This window comes from Pseudophryne corroboree, chromosome 3 (genome assembly GCF_028390025.1).
Source record: "Pseudophryne corroboree isolate aPseCor3 chromosome 3, aPseCor3.hap2, whole genome shotgun sequence".
In the NCBI taxonomy this organism is placed as follows: domain Eukaryota; kingdom Metazoa; phylum Chordata; class Amphibia; order Anura; family Myobatrachidae; genus Pseudophryne; species Pseudophryne corroboree.
The window spans coordinates 418,226,294-418,247,738 of record NC_086446.1 but is presented as its reverse complement, the minus strand read 5'-3'; the positions used below and the strand labels follow the sequence as shown (position 1 = coordinate 418,247,738).

Genomic DNA, 21,445 nt, shown 5'->3' with positions numbered 1-21,445 from the left:
CACGTGGATCAGTGGCTAATCCGCCGATCCAAGTGTTTTCTGACAAGTCGGAATTCCCGACTTGTCGGAAAAATAGAGGCAGTATTGAATAGGTCAGAACCCCTTTCGACCTAAAAAGGTTTGAAACTGCCGTCTCTCCAACAACACTGTAGTTTCCGACTTCAATTGAATACCTCCCATGGTTGCACAGCGAAAGAAAACAGTCTGTAGATGAGAAAAGGGAAATACCTCACAAAAAGTATAATACAGGTTGAGTCTCCCTTATCCAAAATGCTTGGGACCAGAGGTATTTTGGATATGGGATTTTTCCGTATTTTGGAATAATTGCATACCATAATGAGATATCATGGTGATGGGACCTAAATCTAAGCACAGAATGCATTTATGTTACATATACACCTTATACACACAGCCTGAAAGTAATTTTAGCCAATATTTTTTATAACTTTGTGCATTAAACAAAGTGTGTGTACATTCACACAATTCATTTATGTTTCATATACACCTTATACACACAGCCTGAAGGTCATTTAATACAATATTTTTAATAACTTTGTGTATTAAACAAAGTTTGTGTACATTGAGCCATCAAAAAACAAAGGTTTCACTATCTCACTCTCACTCAAAAAAGTCCGTATTTCGGAATATTCCGTATTTCGGAATATTTGGATATGGGATACTCAACCTGTAGTAAAGATGAAAATAAATCACCTGTTCCTTCTTTGGTTAAATAGAGACAGTAAAGAAAGGCGGCACTCTATAGTACACTGAAATAAAACCATCAATCTATTGAAAACATTTGTAGCCTTTAGTCTGTTAGTATCAAGGAAAGCATATAAAAAGGAGATGCAGTATAAAATCACTTCATGCTATCACAAGTAGAAAGGAAACAGTGTAGTCCTACTCCATTTATTGTCTATTTTGGACTTGTTGAACTCTAAAGCGAACGCCAGGCAACAGTCAACGCGTTTTGTTATGCATCACTTTGTTAGGAAGATGTTCTAGCACCAAGCAGTGTTTATGTAGTCATTGTTTACAGGAACAACCAGTGAGAGAAAATAAGGTGTGTGACATTTAATCAATAGGCAACATTAACAAATGATATATCCAGTAAAATTATTTAGCAAAAAACTCATTTAAACAGCTTTATATAGCGTGATAATTTTTAGTCCCAGCACTTGTCACTGCAGGAGTTTATTTTATGGTAAATGCAAATCACCTCATTCATAATCATTACTTATTGCTAAGTATTTAAGATGCAATGGGCCCAATGTAATGATGCCAGAGTTCGGTAGCCGTGCGGGATACCGACCAAACTGGGACGTTTTTTAAAGTGGCAGTCACTTACAAGGCATGATTTTGCCATGTAAATGATTGCCCCTTTGAAAAAAAGTGCGAATTCAGCCGGCATCCCGTATGGCCGCCGGACTCGGATGTCATTATCTGGCCCAATATTTGGATACTGTAAAACACACAATACATTTTACCTTTACTCATGGCATATAACAATATTAGCCAAAAATGTACTTTTTATAACGAAATGCTTTTGTAACTAAATAACTAGACGAATATCTCCTATATAGTAGCCCAGAGTGACTGTGTGTATAACGCTGGGCGTGCCTAGGAGCTCTCATTGGGTTAGCGGCAGGTTTATCACACCCAGTCCAAAGTTGGGCGAGAAACGCCCTCCCACACAGGTTACATCCAATGGGAGGCTCTGCCCTTTGGCTGCTGTGTGTTCCCAGAGCAGGATTAACAATGGGGCTGATGGAGCTGCAGCTCCAGGTCCACACCCCAAAATAGGCCCACTGCATCTGCAGCAACATACCCTCCAACAATTTACACATAAAAATTGCTACAAATTCGAAAATGGGGCGTGGCCACGGGGAAAGTGGTGTGGCCGCGCCCCTTTTCCTATACTTTCAATGGAAGTTTGGAGAGCCAAAAATCGGTACAGACCCAAAAAAAAAAAAGGTACTGTACCTGCCAAAATGGTACAGTTGGAGGGTATGCCACTGCATCTGCAGCAAGTCTCTGCGCTGTAGATAGGGGGGAAAAAAATCCTTTTACTGCAGCGTCCTATGTCCTGCTGCCAGTCCGCCTGCCCCCTCCGGCATCAACAATCCCCACTCCCTAGCCGCAGCGCAGGTGGAACAAAAGCTGCTGCGGCCACCGTCATAGATGTGTATGAAAGCGGCGCAGCGGAAGGCTTTTACAGCCCTCCCTGCGCCACATACACTCTGAGCCACAGAGCCTCCTGGAGCCTCCTCTGCACGTGATGTCACAGAAGTGCCTCCCCGCCCACAGCCGCACCCAGATCCCCAGAAGCCCTGACTCTGCAACACAGCACCTGGGCTGCTGGCCTGGAAGCCCCGAAATGGTTAATGTAGTGGACAGAGTAGGTGATATAGCGGAGGGTAATGTCTGGACGCTGAATGACTGTAAAAGGTGACAGTGCTGTGCAGTGCAGTGGGTGTGCAGTGTCACTGACACTGCACAGCACTCTCACCTGTTACATTGATTCAGCGAGTCAGTCAGTTCTGCCAGCCAGTCACTATTGTTAGCGCCGGTGTCCCAACGCACCGCATTATAGGGAAGTAGACGCACTAAATAAACTACAGCTCCCAGCAGCCCTTAGCGCCGAAGCATTCCGGCGCTAAGGCTGCTGGGAGCTGCAGTTTGTTGAGTGCATCTTCTTCCCTGTAATACGGCGCGTTGGGACACCGGCGCTAACAATAGTGACTGGCTGCTTGGCTGCTGTGTGAGTTTCCGGGAGACCCACTGCCAAAGGGAGGACAGCAGCTTAGCTGCTTCCAGGAGGAGAAGGAGGAGAAGCATTACCCGCCCCTCCCCACTCGCAGTACCTCTGGTCCCCATCTGCAGCACCCCCGCACCTGCTCATCCCCCACCCGCAGCACCCCCGCACCGGCTCCTCCCCCACCCGTGGCACTACCGCACCCGCCTCTTCCCCAACCGCGTCACCCCCGCAACCGCTCCTCCCCCACCCACGGTGGCTCCGGACACCCACCCGCGGCACCCAGGCACCTGCCCCTCCCCCACCCCCGGCACCACCGCACCAGCCCCTCCCCCACCCGCGGCATCCCCACAACCGCCCCTCCCCCAACCACAGCACACCGTTGCAAGGGGCTACGACCTCTTAACCATCGCACGCCCTTTGTCTGTGCAATATTTAACCACTCACACAATTATGATTGGTGGTAATACTCCATATAATACAAATATTGCACGCCACAAGGGCATGCAAGGGTTAAGAGGGCATAGCCCCTTACTACGGTGTGAAGAGCGGCCGTATGGTGCGAAGAATCACCTAGTTACTTTATTATTTGCATTCAACATGAATTCCTAACATATTGTCATTATTGAGTATCCCTCTATCTTTTATTACTGAGCATTTTTACTAAAAAATATGAATACTTTAAATTATGTGTACTATTAATATAGAGTTTAGACTGTGTTATTTTTCATTTGGCAGTCACTATGGAAGTGCAGAAGTATCATTATAATGGACTTTGTTCTTTTTAGTCATCACCGTGATGTTCGGATGTGCACATATTTTCCTATTTCTGTACCAGCAACATGGCCAGTTTCTCTGCACAGCTCTTTGGGTTGCCAGGAAAAACTGGCAATGTTACCTGACATAAATGTGGTGATCATCACATCATCTTCAGAATGTGTCCATCGCATCTAACTGAATCATCCCTTAATGTTTCATTCAAGTACATGCACTGGAAAGTGGGTAAATGTGCAAGCTAACAATAGGGCGTGAGAAATAGTTTGTGCCATTTTGTACAATATTGTAATGCAGTATCAAAATGTAAGAATGATAGTACCATTGATTGTTTGGTTTGTTTGGTTTCGTTTTGTTTATTTTAACTACTTTTTAAATTGCTTTTTATGAAAGTATTAATATGTAGATAGTGCAAAAAAAGCAGAACGTATGTACCTGGTACCTCACTGGTAGGGAGGTATTGAATGGCTAATTGTCTCAATTATCCCAGCTAAGGCCATCAGTGAATTGAAGGAAGATGGTCTGTCAACAAGTTTTCAAGAGGTCTTCTTCCCACATGGACTCCCTTTGACATCAGGGACCTTTGTCAGAAGGCTGGACCTGGCAGCAGTTTTGCATGAAGTAGCAGCAAGAGGGGTGGAAGCATTCTACAGTAGCAACTTGACAAGGGAAATGGTTGCTGAGGTGAGACAAAATGGCTGTACCAAGTTTACATTATGAGGTACATTTAGAAATGTTATTCTTGCCTGAGACCTATTGGGGGGAACTCAAATGTTTGAGAAGTCGGTTGGGTGTCTGTTTTTTCCTGTCTATTAGATAGGAAAAAAACAGACACTCCACTGACTTTTCAAACAATTGAATCTTCCCCATTGTATCCGGTGAGTGTGGAATCTCAAGTTATTCTAACATCTATGGGGTCTTTTTTTTCCCACTTCTTACAATTACTCTGGAACTGTGTAGTGCTTGATGAACGTGCACTTCCTCTCTCAGGTCTTCTGCCTCAATAGAGGTACTCATCCTCCACTCCATTGACTGCTGTTTGCTGTATTCTGCAGCATCTGTACTCTAACTTAAAGGGGGGAGATTCAAATGTTTGAAAAGTCAGTTGGGAGTCTGTTTTTTTCCTTTCTAATAGACAGGAAAAAAACAGACACCCAACCGACTTTTCAAACATTTGAGTTCCACCCAAAGAGTCAGGTTGTAATAGACTGGACAAGCTGACACTTCACATGGCTTGCTCAATCAGCATTTACCCATGCCAGTTTTACAATTCACCAGACTTTGTGACCTTGGAGTTCTAGAGAGTATGGGCTGTTGTAAGGTGTGTATTCCCGGGAAGATATGAAGTTATCAGAGACTGGAGTGTCACTTTATATACATTGGCTATAGTACACATCCATCCCCTTTTTTAAAATTTGTAATATTTATTTTTTTATATCATGCAATCAAAATGGGTTTATTCAGGAATTCTTACCACTGATGAAAATACTCTACAGCTTAAGAATAACTCTATAAAGTTCATTGTTAATGATTCCAAATAAAGACTGTATACTGTACAATAATTGATTTAAGTATACACATACATAAAACCTGGTGTGATATGTTATCTTCAAAGGTCAAATATAAATGGAGTCCATCTCTCTACAGTAAAAGTTTTTCATTTTTACAATCAATATTGTACAGCTTTCTCAAGACATCCTCCAGTTGGTTAGTGCTTTTCCAAATGAGTATTTTATCACATGGATAAAGAAAGTTGAAAGCAAATCAGTGAAATGGTTATTGTAAAAGATCAAACAGGGAAAGGAAATAAGATTATTATACAAATAATTATAATAATCCTTGGAGAACTATGGTAGTGATAGTAGAAACTGCCTATGAGACAGCAGATACATTTTATATTGATGTAATATGTTGACATGCAATATGTCAGTAATTTATGCATTATGTAATGTTTAATTGATTGTAATTGAGTCGATTATAAATCTATATATATAACATTAAACCATCTATCATAAAATCTCTCACCAGATTAATCTGTGGCCACACCCGTACTCTCCTCTCTTTACCCACTAACCCTCAGTAATTTCTTTCCTTATTACTAAGGATGAGGTACTCACACTCCTCTCTACCCTTTTCACCTCAACTTGTGCCCTTATTCCTATTCCCTCACAATTTCTCCACTCCCTCCACCTAATGCTTTTCTGCACCTTGCCCACATTTTCCAGTCATCCCTCTTCATTGGCATGTTCTCTTCCATCTTCAGACACGCATTTATCTCTACCTTTAGCGAACCACCTTCGAACCTACCTCTCTTTCCAACTTTTGCTCCATGTCTCTCCTTCTGTTCCCTACCTATAAGTGAGTGACTTGTCTACAACTACCTGACTCGCTTTCTCTCCACTCTTCTCTTTATGATCCTTGACCTGTGTGCAATTTTTGTTTTCAAGAGCAAATGTCAAATACAGTGTACAACAATGGGCAGTAAAAATTTATATTGTAACTAGGGAGACATAACATCAAAACAAGGAAAATGGGGTACAACGGTATGGGTAGAGGGTTTGCGTAAACGCCCACTTTGATCATCACCTTTCAGTCCCCTCTACCAACTTTCTTTTGTGCTTCTCCCAATTTATGTAACACACTACGCAGCCTGTCTATGGGTCTAATTCAGACTTGATCGTAGATGTGCAAAAGAAAGCACATCTACGATAAACAACTCTGACATCCGGGGAGACGCCTAGCACAAGGCAAGTCTGCCCCGCATCCCAGATCCAGCCCCACCCCCTGCAGACATGGGAAAGCATCGCATGGTGGCGATGGTTTGCATCTGTCGCTTAACCCTCTGCCTAAGTAGCCTATCTACGAAGGCAGGCGGCTGCCCACCATGTTTAGTTTTTTCCTGTAGGGAACACTGTGTGTTGTTTTTTTTTTACCTGTTAGGGTCAATGTGGGTCAGTGTTTTTTTTTTACTGTGGGCAGAGGTGTAGCAAGGTGTAATGGTGCCTGGATGAAGGTATGTTTTGGCCAGTGTGTGTGTTTTTTCAATGTAACATGTATGTTTTTTTATGTCAGGTCCAATTTGTGTGTTTTTTTCGGGAACAATGCGTGTGTTTTTTCACGTCGAGGACAATGCGTGTGTTTTTTCTATAGATGAGCGGGTTCAGATTTACTCGGTTTTACTCGGATTTACTCTGTTCTAAAAACGGCATCTTATTGGCTCACGGATGTCACGTGTTTTGGATAGCCAATAAGAAAAATTTGCATAAAACCGAACTGGCGTTAATTCTGGCATTACATCAGAACCTGCTCATCTCTAGTTTTTTCCTGTCGGGCCAATGTGTGTGTTTTTTCCTGTCAATTTTTTATTTTTTTTGTACTGTCAGGGACAATGTGTGTGGTTTTTTCCCCGCTGGGGGACAATGTGTTTTTTTTTTTCTGTCAGGGCCAATGTGCATGTTCTACTACAGCCTCTTGTTCTTGTTCTGTATTTATGTGTTTGATTTGTCTTTTGTATGATTTAGAATTTCGATTTTCTGCACTGCTTAGTTTATGGCCCCTTAGCAATAAACCATAATGATGACGATGGTGGTGGAAGTTTTTAGGCTTTGGGGAGAGTTAAAGTCGAGAGAGATATAGTACTAATCAGTCAGCTCCTAACTGTAATTTTACGGGCTGTGTTTGAAAAAAACCAGGAATTGATTGGTACATTATCTCTCTCGAAGCTTTGATAAATCTCCCCCTATGTTTGGTACAAGCCTAAAATTGAGCAATATCTCATGCTATCCCTAGCATAAGGCATAGTGGCAAACACGGATGTAGCTAGAACTTGGTGGGCCGCATAGCAAGATTTTGAATGAGCCCACAAAGCTTCTAGAGAGACACCTCCATCTGCAGTGCTCCACCATTTTTTTCTATCTTCTGTATAAAAATAAACCACCGTACTTTCAGATTTGCTACTTATTTTGTTTCTTTATATTTTAAGAAATCGGGTGACACAAATCTGGGCAGCCTTTCCCCCAAGAGCCTGGTGTGAGGGTGGGTGACACAACAGGGCCAGATTCCTTGCAGTTGCTGATAGTCTGACACCTTAGTGCACAGGTACATTAGATTAAATATAATCTCAGACCCCTTCTCATGCCCATTATATGACATCAGACCTCCGCCACATACTACCACACACCTCCACATGCCCCTTTTGTGCTATCAAACCCCTCCAGATGCCTCTTATATGCCATAATACTTCTCCACATGTGCATTATATGTTATCACACTCTTCTACATACACAGTATATGACATCAGACTCCTCACATGTTTCTAATATGCCATCAGAGTATGTGATTGGCTATGCAAGCCCAATACAGAGGAAACAGGCATGGCCTGGCTTCTGACCCGGTGGATGCAGACGTGTAGAATGGGAGGAGTGTCCTAGGCATCATGGGGGAGTGGCCTGGAGTGGGTGTACATAGGCTACTGGCATGTCACCTGTTTTCCTTTTTTGAAGGGCATGCCCAGCGTTCCCTGAGCAACAAGGCTGCCCCCAGGCTCACCTTCCTGCACTGTTTAGATGCCATGTGCATCCACCCTCTTCTAGGATTTGCGCATTGGGATGTAGTGACCAGGGTAGAGGAGAGGCAACAGTCATTGGCCGTCTGGAGTGGGAGGGAGGGAGTATGTAGGGAGATGAGATTGGAGATGTAGGGAGCAGTGGAGTTAAAAAGGGCCTTGTACGTGAGGTTGAGGAGTTTAAAGAGGATTCTGTAGGGGAATGAGAGCCAGTGCAGGTTTTTGTCGAAGGGGAGTGGCATATGTGGAGCAGCGAGAGAGGAAGATAAGTCAAGCTGCAGGGTTGAGAACAGATCGGCGTAAAGCAAGAGATATTACGTAGAGTTGAGACCCTGGATGGGGGAAAGATGATGAGTTTGGTTTTAACCATGTTGAGCTTCAGGGAGCGCTTAGACATCCAGGGGGAGATGGCGGAGAGGCAGCTGGATACCTGAGAGATGACAGAGGGGGAGAGGTCAGGAGAGGTGAGATATAGTTGCGTATTGTTGTCATAGAGGTGGTATTGAAAGTCAAAGGAACTTATGAGCGCACCCAGGGAAGAGGTGTACAGGGAGAAGAGAATGGGCCTCAGGACAGAGTCCTGTGGGACACAGACGAGGAGGATGAAAGGAGGTGAGGTGGAGCCAGAGGCAGACACCGAGAAGGAGCAGTTAGTGAGGTACAAGTGCATCCGGAAAGTATTCACAGCGCTTCACTTTTCCCCCTCAAAATTGTACACACAACACCCCATAATGACAACGTGAAAAAAGTTTTTTTGTGATTTTTGCAGATGTATTTAAAATAAAAAACGAATAAATCACATGTACAGAAGCATTCACAGCCTTTGCCATGAAGCTCAAAATTGAGCTCGGGTGCATCCTGTTTCCACTGATTATCCTTGAGATGATCCTACAGCTTAATTGGAGTCCACCTGTGGTAAATTCAGTTGATTGAACATTATTTGGAAAGGCACACACCTGTCTATATAAGGTCCCACACTTGACAGTGCATGTCTGATCACAAACCAAGCGTGAAGTCAAAGGAATTGTCTGTATACCTCCAAGACAGAATTGTCTTGAGGCACAAATCTGGGGAAGGGTACAGAAAAATATCTGCTGCTTTGAAGGTCCCAATGAGCACAGTAGCCTCCATCATCCGTAAATGGAAGACGTTCAGAACCACCAGGACTCTTCCTAGAGCTGGCCAGCCGTCTAAACTGAGTGATCGGGGTAGAAGGGCTCTAGTCAGGGAGGTGACCAAGAACCCGACGGACACTCTGTCAGAGCTACAGCATGGAGAGAGGAGAATCTTTCAGAAGGATAACCATCTCTGCAGCAATCCACCAACCAGCCTGTATTGTAGAGTGGCCAGACGGAAGCCACTCCTTAGTAAAAAGCACATGACAGCCCACCTGGAATTTGCAAAATGCACCTAAAGGACTCTCAGACCATGAGAAACAAAATACTCTGGTCTGATGAGACAAAGATTGAACTCTTTGGCGTGAATGCCACTCGTCATGTTTGGAGGAAACCAGGCACCGCTCATCACCAGGCCAATACCATCCCTACAGTGAAGCATGGTGGCAGCATCATGCTGTGGGGATATTTTTCAGCGGCAGGAACTGGGAGACTAGTCAGGATAGAGGGAAAGATGAATGAAGCAATTTACAGAGACATCCTGGATGAAAACCTGCTCCAGAGCGCTCTTGACCTCAGACTAGGGCGACGGTTCATCTTTCAGCAGAACAACGACCCTAAGCACACAACCAAGATATCAAAGAAGTGGCTTTAGGGCAACTCTGTGAATGTCCTTGAGTGGCCCAGCCAGAGCCCAGACTTGACTCCGATTGAACAGCTCTGGAGATGGCTGTACACCGACGCTTCCCATCCAACCTGATGGAGCTCAAGAGGTGCTGCAAAGGTGACTGGGAAAAACTGCCCAAAGATAGGTGTGCCAACACATTCAAAAAGACTTGAGGCTGTTATTGCGGCCAAAGGTGCATCAACAAAGTATTGAGCAAAGGATGTGAATACTTATGTACATTTAATTTCTTAGTTTTTTATTTTTAATAAATTTGCAAAAATCTAAAAAAAAAAAAACATTTTTCACATTGTCATGGGGTATTGTGTGTAGAATTTTGAGGGAAAAAAATAATTTATTCCATTTTGGAATAAGGCTGTAACATAACAAAATGTGAAAAAAGTGAAGCACTGTGAATATTTTCTGGATGCACTGTAAGAGGTGAATCAGGCAAGGACAGTGCTGGAGGGGCCAATGGTCTTGACAGGGGAGGAAGAGAGGATGATCCACAGTGTCAAAGGCAGCGGAGAGGTCCAGGAGAATGAGCAGAGAGAAGTGACTCCTGGATTTGGACAAAATCAGGTCATTAGTGACTTTGACAAGGTCAGTTTCAGTTTTCAGCAGAGTGTAGGGGGTGAAAGCCAGATTGAAAAGGATCAAGGATGGAGTTTTCAGAGAGGTAGCTGGTAATCCGTCTGTATACCAGCCTCTCAAGTAATTTTATGGCAAATGGGAGAAGAGAGATGAGGCGGTAGCTAGCAGGTGAGAAAGGGTCAAGGTTGGGTTTTTTAAGAAAAGGTGGGACGAGCATGTTTGAATTGTGAGGGAAAGATGTCGATAGAGAGTGATAAGTTGAAGAGATGAGCAAGGTGGAAGCAGGCAGTGGGGGAGAGGGAGCGGAGACGGGAAGGAGGGGGTCCACGAGGCAGGTGGAATGGGAGAGGACAAGATGAGGGAGTGTACTTCCCTGTCTGTGGGGGGGGGGGGGGGTGCGAAGGAGCACAAGGTGGGATGGCTGGAGGGAGAGGATGGGGAGGGGGGTGGCAGCAGGGCCGAGGAGGGGAGATGGGAGATTTTATGATGGATTGCTTCAATTTTGGAGGTGAAGAAGGTGGCAAAGTCAGGTCAGTGAGGGAGGGGATGAGGGGGGGGGGGTTGAAGCAGAGTGTTGAAAGTATCAAAGAGGTGGCGGGGACTGGTGGACTGATAACAGTGGATTGATTAGAAAAGGATTGCTTGACGAGGGAGAGGACAGAGCTGTAGGAAGAGAAAATAAGCTTGAAATCCACAAGAGAGCAAGCTTGGCAGTGCATGAGCATTTTTGCAGGAAACCGGTTAGTTTGGAGTGCCAGGGGTGGGGTTTAGAATGGAGGTGGGGGACTGAGGTGATGGCGTTAACAGAATTAAGTGTGGAGGTGAGAGTGGAGTTATAGAAGGAGGTCGTCTAGTTGGGGCAGGCCATGGTGAATAGAGGAGAAAGGAGTGTATCAAGGGAGGATAGGACAGCGGGGTCAAGAGACCAGAGATTATGTCTGCTGACGGTGGGTCTGGCGTGGGGAGGAGAGGAGGAGATGAAAGGATAAAATAGAGTAGATAGTGGTCAGAGAGGGGAAAGGGAGAGTTGGAGAAGTCAGATAGATCACACCGGGGGGTGAAGACAGGGTCAAGGGAGTGGCTGAGACTGTGAGTTGAGGTAGAGGTCCACTGAGACAGGCCATAGAGAAGGTCAAGAGGTCAAGAAGATTAGTGGATGCTGGTTTAGTTGTAACAGTAGGGATGTTAGGAGGAGAGGAAGGGAGGAAGCCAGGCAGCAAAGTTGGCGAGGAATGGGGAAGGGGGGCCAAGGGGTCAGTAGATGACCGTCACATGGAGGTGGATGGGGAAGAAGAGGCAGATGGAGTGAACCTCAAGGGTGGAGAAAATGAGGGAGGGTTCAGGTGGGATGACGCATAAGGTGCACTTTGGGGAGAAGAGGATTCCCAGTCAGGTCTGACAGAGTGGGTGAAGGAGAAGCCCCCATAGGAGAGGGCAGCATGGGAGGTAGAGTCAGAGGAGGAGAGCCAGGTTTCAGTGATGGCGTGAAGGTTAAGATATGCCACTTGTTCAGCAGTCGCCAGGTGTCCATGCACTCAGCCATGCAAGTCCTGGGATTCATGATCTCCACCTTCAACATGGTGAAGTACGCCCATTTCCACTCCAGGCCTCTACAACACCTAATTGTTGCTCATTGGAACAGACAGCCTCATCAGATCAGATCCTAGATGATGGTCCTCTCTCCAGAAGTCCGTCTGTCTCTAACATTGTGGCTCCAGACTTAACACCTGGACAAAGGAGGACCCTTCTGGATTGGGTTCTGCTGATCACAGTTGACAGCCTTCACGGATAGGGCACGGTAAACGGACACTTCTCCTTTCAGGTCCGTTGGATCCCGGCATACCAATTAATGTCCTGGAATTACGAGCTGTCTACAGAGCACTTCTTCTGACACAGGGTAAACCTATACAGGTCCAGTCAGACAACGCCATATCAGTAGCACTAGCTAATCTATCAAGGAGGCACCTGCAGTCGTTTGGCAATGAAGAAAGTGGCTCACATTCTTTGATGGGTAGAACGCCATCTTCTAGCCATATCGGCAGCATCCCAGGTGTCCTGAACTGGGAAGCAGACTTCCTCAGCCATAATGATGTCCACGTCGGAGAGGGGGTCACTACACCCAGAAGTATTCAAACTATTGGTACATATGTGGGACCAGGCGGATGTAGATCTCATGGCCTCCAAACACAACCACAAGGTTTCAGTCTACGGATCCAGGACAAGGATTCCTGAAGCGACCTTCCTGAACGCCATGGCCATGCGCTGGACCTTGTGTCTTCCATATGTCTTTCCTCCGGTTGCTCTTCTCCCGCAAGTTATTTTATTTATTTATTTATTTATTAACAGTTTCTTATATAGCGCAGCATATTCCGTTGCGCTTTACAATTAGAACAACAGTAATAGAACAAAACTGGGTAAAAACAGACAGACATAGAGGTAGGAAGGCCCTGCTCGCAAGCTTACAATCTATAGGGAAATAGGCATAGATACACAAGGATAGATGCTACCTATTGCATAATGGTCCACCAGATTGCTAGGTTCTTAATGGGTTGTATGATGATACCCCACAAAGTTATCCAAGTGTCAGGAGGGTGTGAGACTAAAGAAAGACAAGATATGTGATGTTATGAATACTCTACAGAGGATGTAATTAGATAGGGAAGCACTGAAGGTTATGTGGGTGGGTCTGGAATTTGATAGGCTTGTCTGAAGAGGTGAGTTTTCAGGGAACATTTAAAGGTTTGGAGACTAGAGGCGAGTCTTACTGTGCGTGGGAGGGCATTCCACAGAGTGGGTGAAGCCCGGATAAAGTCCTGTAATTTTGAGTGTGAACAAGTAATGCGTGTGGATGAGAGACGTAGATCTTGTGCAGAGCGGAGAGGTCGGGTAGGGAGATATTTTGAGATGAGTGAAGAGATGTATGTTGGTGCAGTTTGGTTAATAGCCTTGTATGTGAGTAAAAGTATTTTATATTTAATACGGTAGAATACCGGTAACCAATGGAGGGACTGACAGAGCGGATCTGCAGACGAAGAACGTCTGGCAAGGAAGATTAGCCTCGCAGCTGCAAGTTCATCTGAAACTCAAACAAGAAGGCGCACCATCATAGTGATTGCCCCGATGTGGCCCAGACGTCATTAGTTCATCGATCTGCAGAGCCTGTCTGTAGAGGATTCATTTCCACGCACTCAAGGACCTGACCTGCCTCAGGGCAGGTCTCAGGGCCCCTGTCTATACCAGGACCTAGTTCGTCTGTCTTTGATGGCGTGGCTCTTCAGTCATCCATCTTAAGGGTGAAAGGTTTCTCCCAGTTTGTTGTCCAGACCATGCTTAGAGCAAGGAAGCGGCCTCTGCATGCATCTATTATCAGATACGGCATGCATACCTACAGTGGTGCGCTACGAGGCGCTATAACCCACAGGTTTTTCGCGTGTGCAGGATTCTCAAGGACTGTCTCTGAGACTCTCCCTGGCAATATTGAAAGTGCATGTCTCGTCCCTGTTCGTTTGGTTCCAACGAAAAATTGCTCCCCTCTCGGATGTTCATACCTTTCTCCAGGGGGTACTCCTGGTACAAACTCCATATGTACCCACGGTGGCTCCCTGCAATTTATCGGTAGTCCTCAATGCTGTTCTGGAGCCCCCGTTTGAACCTCTGTACTCCGTGGACCTGAAGGCAAAAAACATCTTCCTACTAGCTATATGCATCTGCTTGTAGGGTTTTCGGATTTGGGGGTACTTTCCTGTTGCTCCCATTTTCTTATTTTTTTATCAGGACAGAGGTGTTCTCAAATCTAGGCCCAGTTATCTTACTACGGTTGTGTGTACCGAATTTTCTCTCTTTCCACCCTTTTGACTTGAGAAGCCTCCATTGACGTGGCCCCGGCTCTCCGGATCTACAGTATGTGGATCGTACCAGTTCTTTGTACTTTGTCCTCTATGGCTTCCACAAGAGGGGTTGGCCAGCCAACAAACAGACTCTGGCTAGATGGATTCGTATGACCATTTCACAGGCGTAGACCCAGGCTGACCTTCCTATACCCTCTACAGTCTCAGCCCACTCTACTCGCTCTGTGGGTCCCTCGTGGACAGCATGTCGCGGAGCATCAGCAGGCGGCTACATTGTCTACTGTCCAAACCTTTCTTTTTTTGGACGCCGGATTCTTTCATCCGCTCAGGAGCGTACAATGGGCCTAATTCTGAGTTGATCGCAGCAGCAAAATTGTTAGCAGTTGGGCAAAACCATGTGCACTGTAGGGGGGGTGGGGCAGATATAACATGTGCAGAGAGAGTAAGATTTGGGTGGGGTGTATTCAAACTGAAATCTAAATTGCAGTGTAAAAATAAATCAGCCAGTATGTAGCCCGCACAGAAACAAAATAACCCACCCAAATCTAACTCTCTCTGCAAATGTTATATCTGCCCCCCCTGCAGTGCACATGGGGGGTAATTCCAAGTTGATCGCAGCAGGATTTTTTTTAGCAATTGGGCAAAACCATGTGCACTGCAGGGGGGGGGGGGGGGGGGGGGCAAATATAACATTTGCAGAGAGAGTTAGATTTGGGTGGGTTATTTTGTTTCTGTGCAGGGTAAATACTGGCTGCTTTATTTTTACACTGCAAACTAGATTGCAGATTAAATACACCCCACCCAAATCTAACTCTCTCTGCACATGTTATATCTGCCTCCCCTGCAGTGCACATGGTTTTGCCCAATTGCTAACAAAAATCCTGCTGCGATCAACTTGGAATTACCCCCATGTTTTTGCCCAATTGCTAACAAACTGGCTGCTGCGATCAACTCAGAATTGCCCCCTATGCCAGATAAATATTGTCTATATAATATTGCCTTTGATAATTTTGCTTCCCAAGATTCTTCTTTTGGACGCCGGATTCTTTCATCCACTCAGGAGCGTACTAGGGGGGTCATTCCGAGTTGTTTGCTCTTTATTTTTTTTCCCGCTACGGAGCGATTAGTCGCAAACTGCGCATGCGCAATGTAGGCAGCGCGCCTGTGCCAAGTAAATTAGCACAAAAGTTTGGTATTTTACTCACGGCGTAACTAAGTTTTTTCATCGTTCTGCTGATCGTAGTGTGATTGACAGGAAGTGGGTGTTTCTGGGCGTAAACTGGCCGTTTTCTGGGAGTGTGCGGGAAAACGCAGGCGTTTCAGGGAAAAACGCGGGAGTGGCTGGAGAAACGGGGGAGTGGCTGGGCGAACGCTGGGCGTGTGTGTGACGTCAAACCAGGAACGAAAAGGACTGAGCTGGTCGCAATGGCAGAGTAAGTCTGGAGCTACTCAGAAACTGCGGGGTAATCGTTACGAGAAAATTAGCGAATCTTTCATTCGCAATTCTGCTAAGCTAAGATACACTCCCAGAGGGCGGCGGCTTAGCGTGTGCAATGCTGCTAAAAGCAGCTAGCGAGCGAACAACTCGGAATCACCCCCTATGCCAGATAAATGTTGTCTATATAATAATGCTGGACAGAGGCTGGCACCATAGGTGGCTGGATGGCACCATATATATCCTATCCTCAGTGCTCCATGTATCTGTAAGCCTAGTATATAAGTAATCTGTTTTGAAAAATGTAAAAATTATTCTAAACTAATATTCTGACTACTGGTGTACTCATGTGCTGTTAGCAGTTCTGCTCAACTGATTTTCAGATGTAAAAATTAATTTTGAGTGTTAATAGCCATACAAAGATTCAAATACAGGTCTAGGCGCAATAACAACTTTGGAAGACTGTTTCTCAGTGTACTCAGTGGTGCGATACAGACTCTATCATGGACCGAATATCATGTCATCAGTGTTAGCAGGCTACAGAATGCTATTTTCCTTAAAGATTTCCACATATTACATGCAGTGTTGTGCAATTATTCAACCTGTGGATTTGCAGGGTGCAGCTAATATAATTTGCTAAGGATTATGTTCCGGTTATGGCTATCACAGATACACACTCATTATCTGTGGATAATACAAACTGAGGAACCTTTAGAAAAACTATGGTTCAGATGTTTGAGACAAATAACTTGTATAAATATATTTGTTCTGTTAGACAAACAAATCTGTCAGCGTCGCCATTTTCAAGCCATTATACAGTAGATTGAGGTTAAGGCATACATTTTCCATAAAATACATGTATCAATAAAATCAACAGTTTTTCTAAAGATTCCTTAGCTGGTGAACTCAATTACTTGTACAAGTGTTTGCATTTGGATATAACTCTACTAAAATTCTACTAAAAGGTTGATTTGTAGAAACAGTGTTAAAATCTAATCTTTTTAAGTGGCTTACAGACTGATTCTTCTAGTCACAGAGCCTGTAAGACAAACTGACCTATAACACTAGGTTTTCAGATCCCCTACCAATAACTGTAAAGGGATGTACTCACGGAGCGATAATCTAAGCAATCTGACTAGATTGCTTAGATTATCAATTAGCAATCTGTTCGTTTAGCACACATCTCTCCCACATCGGCCCGTGAATACGGGCCTTAAGGTGTAAATTTACTAGTCTCAGCAGTTTTGACCACTTAATATAGAGCGGCACTATTAATATATGCTGTTTCAGGCTTGTTTTGCATTTGTTAATATTGCTGTTTTAAATCCAGTGATCGGAGAAATCTAATCATCAGCTTTCAAAAACCACAATTTACGAAATATACCCCTAAATCTCCCTAACTGAACATTTTTGAGCGATACATATACAAGTAAATCTATGAAAGATACATTTAGTAAATCACCGGGGAATTAACTGGTTTCGGACACTTCAGATAAGGTCAAAATAAGTGAGCTGTGTGTGATGATAAATTACACACATGGGTAAGATATGGAAAACTCAGAAATTTGGACACCATGGGGTATATTTACTAAGGGTTGGGTTCGTGTGACCATACTGACGCCGGGATCCCGGCTTTTAGATGCCCGGCAGAGGGGAAGGCGAGCACAATGAAGCCTCTTGCGGCCTCGCTGCGCTCTCCACACTGCGGCTTTGGTTCTATTCGTACTCTATGAGTGTCATGGACATCCACAAGTGTGAATAGTCCCTGTTAGTTGGCATGCTGAGTGTCGGGATTGTGAGGGGGGGGGGGGGGGATCCCGGCGCTGATATTGTGACCGACGGTCATAACTACATCCCTTTACTAAGGAGCAGGTTTTTAGAAGTGGAGATGTTGCCCATAGCAATCAGGTTCTACTTATCATTTATCTAGCACCTTCTAGAAAATAATAGCTAGTATCTGATTGCTATGGGCAACTTCTCCACTTCTAAAAAACTGAAAATATAACCCCATGTTAGAGGAGTTATACTGGGCATATATGATTTTGCAGCATCATACGATGCATCGTGTGCTCATCGTACGTGTTCTGCGTACGATTACGATGCGTTGCACGGCCCCTTGAGTCGAATGTCGTATCCTCAGATCATATGTGCAGGATATATTATCCGTCGTAATCGTATGCACATCGTATGCAGGGCCGGTGCAAGGTTTCTCTGCACCCTAGGCAAATAGTCAGCAGCAGCCCCCCACCCAGGTAACCGCCTCACAATTTATCGGTTTGGGTTAGGATATTAGGGTTACGGTATTAGGGATAGGAAATAAGGGTTGATTTATCAGTGTGGGTTAAGGTTAGGTGTTATTATTAGGGAGATATATATATATATATATATATATGTTACATACGATATCCTGGCGCTCGGGATGCCGGCTGTCAGAATACGGACAGCGACATCCCGAAGATTAAAATCCCAACACTTGCTAATTATGTAAACTACCCCTGATCCCTAATATTCCACCCCCCCCCCCCCCCCCCTTCCTAATCCTAACCCTCCCCAGTGGTGCCTAACCTTAACTCCCCCCTCCCCCAGCCTAACCCTACCTCCCCCAAAGCCTAATCCTAACCCTCCCCAGGGCTGCCTAATCCCCCCTACCCACAGCAAAACCCTCCCACCCCTGCAGACTAACCCTAACCCACCCACCCCCGCAGCCTAACCTCTCCCCCAAAATAGTAATTTGGACCCATCCTACAATGCTACACTGGTTCCTTAAGCCCAGCTGTTCATACTGGAAACGCACAGACTATATAGCATTAACGTATATTTCTCTGACGTCCTAGTGGATGCTGGGGACTCCGTAAGGACCATGGGGAATAGCGGCTCCGCAGGAGACTGGGCACAACTAAGAAAGATTTAGGACTACCTGGTGTGCACTGGCTCCTCCCTCTATGCCCCTCCTCCAGACCTCAGTTAGAATTTTGTGCCCGACCGAGCTGGTTGCACACTAGGGGCTCTCCTGAGCTCTTAGAAAAGAAAGTATATTTAGGTTTTTTATTTTCAGTGAGATCTGCTGGCAACAGACTCACTGCTTCGAGGGACTGAGGGGAGAAGAAGCGAACCTACCTGCTTGCAGCTAGCTTGGGCTTCTTAGGCTACTGGACACCATTAGCTCCAGAGGGATCGAACACAGGCCCAGCCTCGGTCGTCCGGTCCCGGAGCCGCGCCGCCGTCCCCCTTGCAGAGCCAGAAGCAAGAAGAACGTCCAGAAAATCGGCGGCTAAAGACTCCGGTCTTCATTAAGGTAGCGCACAGCACTGCAGCTGTGCGCCATTGCTCCCCATGCACACCTCACACTCCGGTCACTGATGGGTGCAGGGCGCTGGGGGGGGGGGGCACCCTGGGCTGCAATATAAATACCTTAGCTTGGCAAAAAAACACATAATATAGTCAGTAAGACTATATATGTGTAAAATCCCCTGCCAAAAATATCCTGAAAAAAGCGGGAGAAGTCCGCCGTGAAGGGGGCGGGGCTATCTCCCTCAGCACACTGGCGCCATTTCCTCTCACAGCTCCGCTGGAAGGAAACTCCCCAGGCTCTCCCCTGCAGTTTCCAGGCTCAATAGGGTAAAAAAGAGAGGGGGGGCACTAAATTTAGGCGCAAATTGTGTATTATAGCAGCTATAGGGGAAAAATCACTGTATGTAGTGTGTATCCCTGTATTATATAGCGCTCTGGTGTGTGCTGGCATACTCTCTCTCTGTCTCCCCAAAGGACTTTGTGGGGTCCTGTCCTCAGTCAGAGCATTCCCTGTGTGTGTGCGGTGTGTCGGTACGGCTGTGTCGACATGTTTGATGAGGAGGCTTATGTGGAGGCGGAGCAGGTGCCGATAAATGTGATGTCACCCCCTGCGAGGTCGACACCTGAATGGATGGACATGTGGAAGGAATTACGTGACAGTGTCAACTCCTTACATAAAAGGTTTGACGACATAGCAGATGTGGGACAGCCGGCTGCTCAGCCCGTGCCTGCACAGGCGTCTCAAAAGCCATCAGGGGCTCTAAAACGCCCACTACCTCAGATGGCAGACACAGATGTCGACACGGATACTGACTCCAGTGTCGACGACGATGAGACTAGTGTACATTCCAATAGAGCCATTCGTTATATGATTACGGCAATGAAAAATGTGTTGCACATTTCTGATATTACCCCAGGTACCACAAAAAAGGGTATTATGTTTGGGGAGAAAAAGCTACCAGTGGTGTTTCCCCCATCTGATGAATTAAATGAAGTGTGTGAAGAAGCGTGGGCTTCCCCCGATAAGAAACTGGTAATTTCAAAAAAGTTACTAATGGCGTACCCTTTCCCGCCAGAGGACAGGTCACGTTGGGAGACATCCCCTAGGGTGGATAAAGCGCTCACACGTCTGTCAAAAAAGGTGGCACTACCGTCTCCGGACACGGCCGCCCTAAAGGAACCTGCGGATAGAAAGCAGGAGGCAGGGCCGTAACTACGTGTGTGCCAAGGGGGCTTGGCACACAGCGCAGTTGCCCTGAGGGCGCAACGGCCAGCGGCATGTAATGAGTCAAATTGACTCATTACATGCCGCCTCTGCTGTGTGCGCCGCCGCCGCGCTGTGGAGGGGAAGACAGAAGCGCAGAGAAGCGGAGAGAAGGAGGAGGAGGGAGGGGGAGCAGGGAGCCGCAGCAGCGCTATTTGATTGGTAGTAAGCGCCGCTGCAGCATCCCCCTCTCCTTCTGTATTGGCTGCCCAGCGCTGCTATGGATGCTGGGATGCGGTTCCTTCATCCCAGCATCCACAGCAGCGCCAGGCAGCCAATACAGAAGAAGAGGGGGATGCTGCAGCGGCGCTTACTACCAATCAAATAGCGCTGCTGCGGCTCCCTGCTCCCCCTCCCTCCTCTTCCTTCTCATCTCACTGCCTGCACCGAGGGAGCTGCCAGCACGAGGAGCCTGTCAGGTAAGTATCACTCTCTCTCTCTCTCTCTCTCTCTCTCTCTCTCTCTCTCTTTTAGGGGGACACCGTCTGCCATAATGTGTAAAAAGGGGTCCTGGCTGCCGCATTGTGTAAAAAGGGGTCCTGGCTGCCGCATTGTGTAAAAAGGGGGACTGGCTGCCGCAATGTGTTAAAAGGGGTCCTGGCTGCCGCCTTGTGTAAAAAGGGGGACTGGCTGCCGCATTGTGTAAAAAGGGGGACTGTCTGCCGCAATGTGTAAAAAGGGGGACTGGCTGCTGCAATGTGTAAAAAGGGGGTCTGGCTGCCGCAATGTGTAAAAAGGGGGACTGTCTGCCGTAATGTGTAAAAAGGGGGACTGGCTGCCGCAATGTGTAAAAAGGGGGACTGGCTCCCGTAATGTGTAAAAAGGGGGCCTGGCTGCCGCAATGTGTATAAAGGGGGACACCGTCTGCCGTAATGTGTATAAACGGGGACGCTGTCTGCTGTAATGTGTAAAAAGGGGGACTGTCTGCTGTAATGTGTCAAAAGGGGGACGCTGTCTGCTGTAATGTATAAAAGGGGCTCTACCTGGTGTAGTGGCGCTACTGTGCAGCGTAATTTGAATAATGTAGACTACTGTGCACCGTAGTATGAATTGCTATTATTTTGTGGCCACGCCCCTTCCCCATGAAGCCACGCCCCTCTAAATTTTGCGCGCGCCAACGGCGTGCACTGCCCATGTCTTA

At 46.1% G+C, this 21,445-nt stretch overlaps 1 protein-coding gene across 2 annotated transcripts in view; it reads left to right on the top strand.

Annotated features, from left to right (window-relative positions):
- Nucleotides 1–21,445, top strand: part of GGT7 (gamma-glutamyltransferase 7) — a 198,515-nt gene that overhangs the window by 76,757 nt on the left and 100,313 nt on the right. For both annotated transcript variants that reach the window (XM_063960245.1, XM_063960244.1), the window contains exon 7: nt 4,020–4,213. In XM_063960245.1, the coding sequence (XP_063816315.1) occupies nt 4,020–4,213 (194 nt within the window). The remainder of the gene's footprint in view (nt 1–4,019; nt 4,214–21,445) is intronic.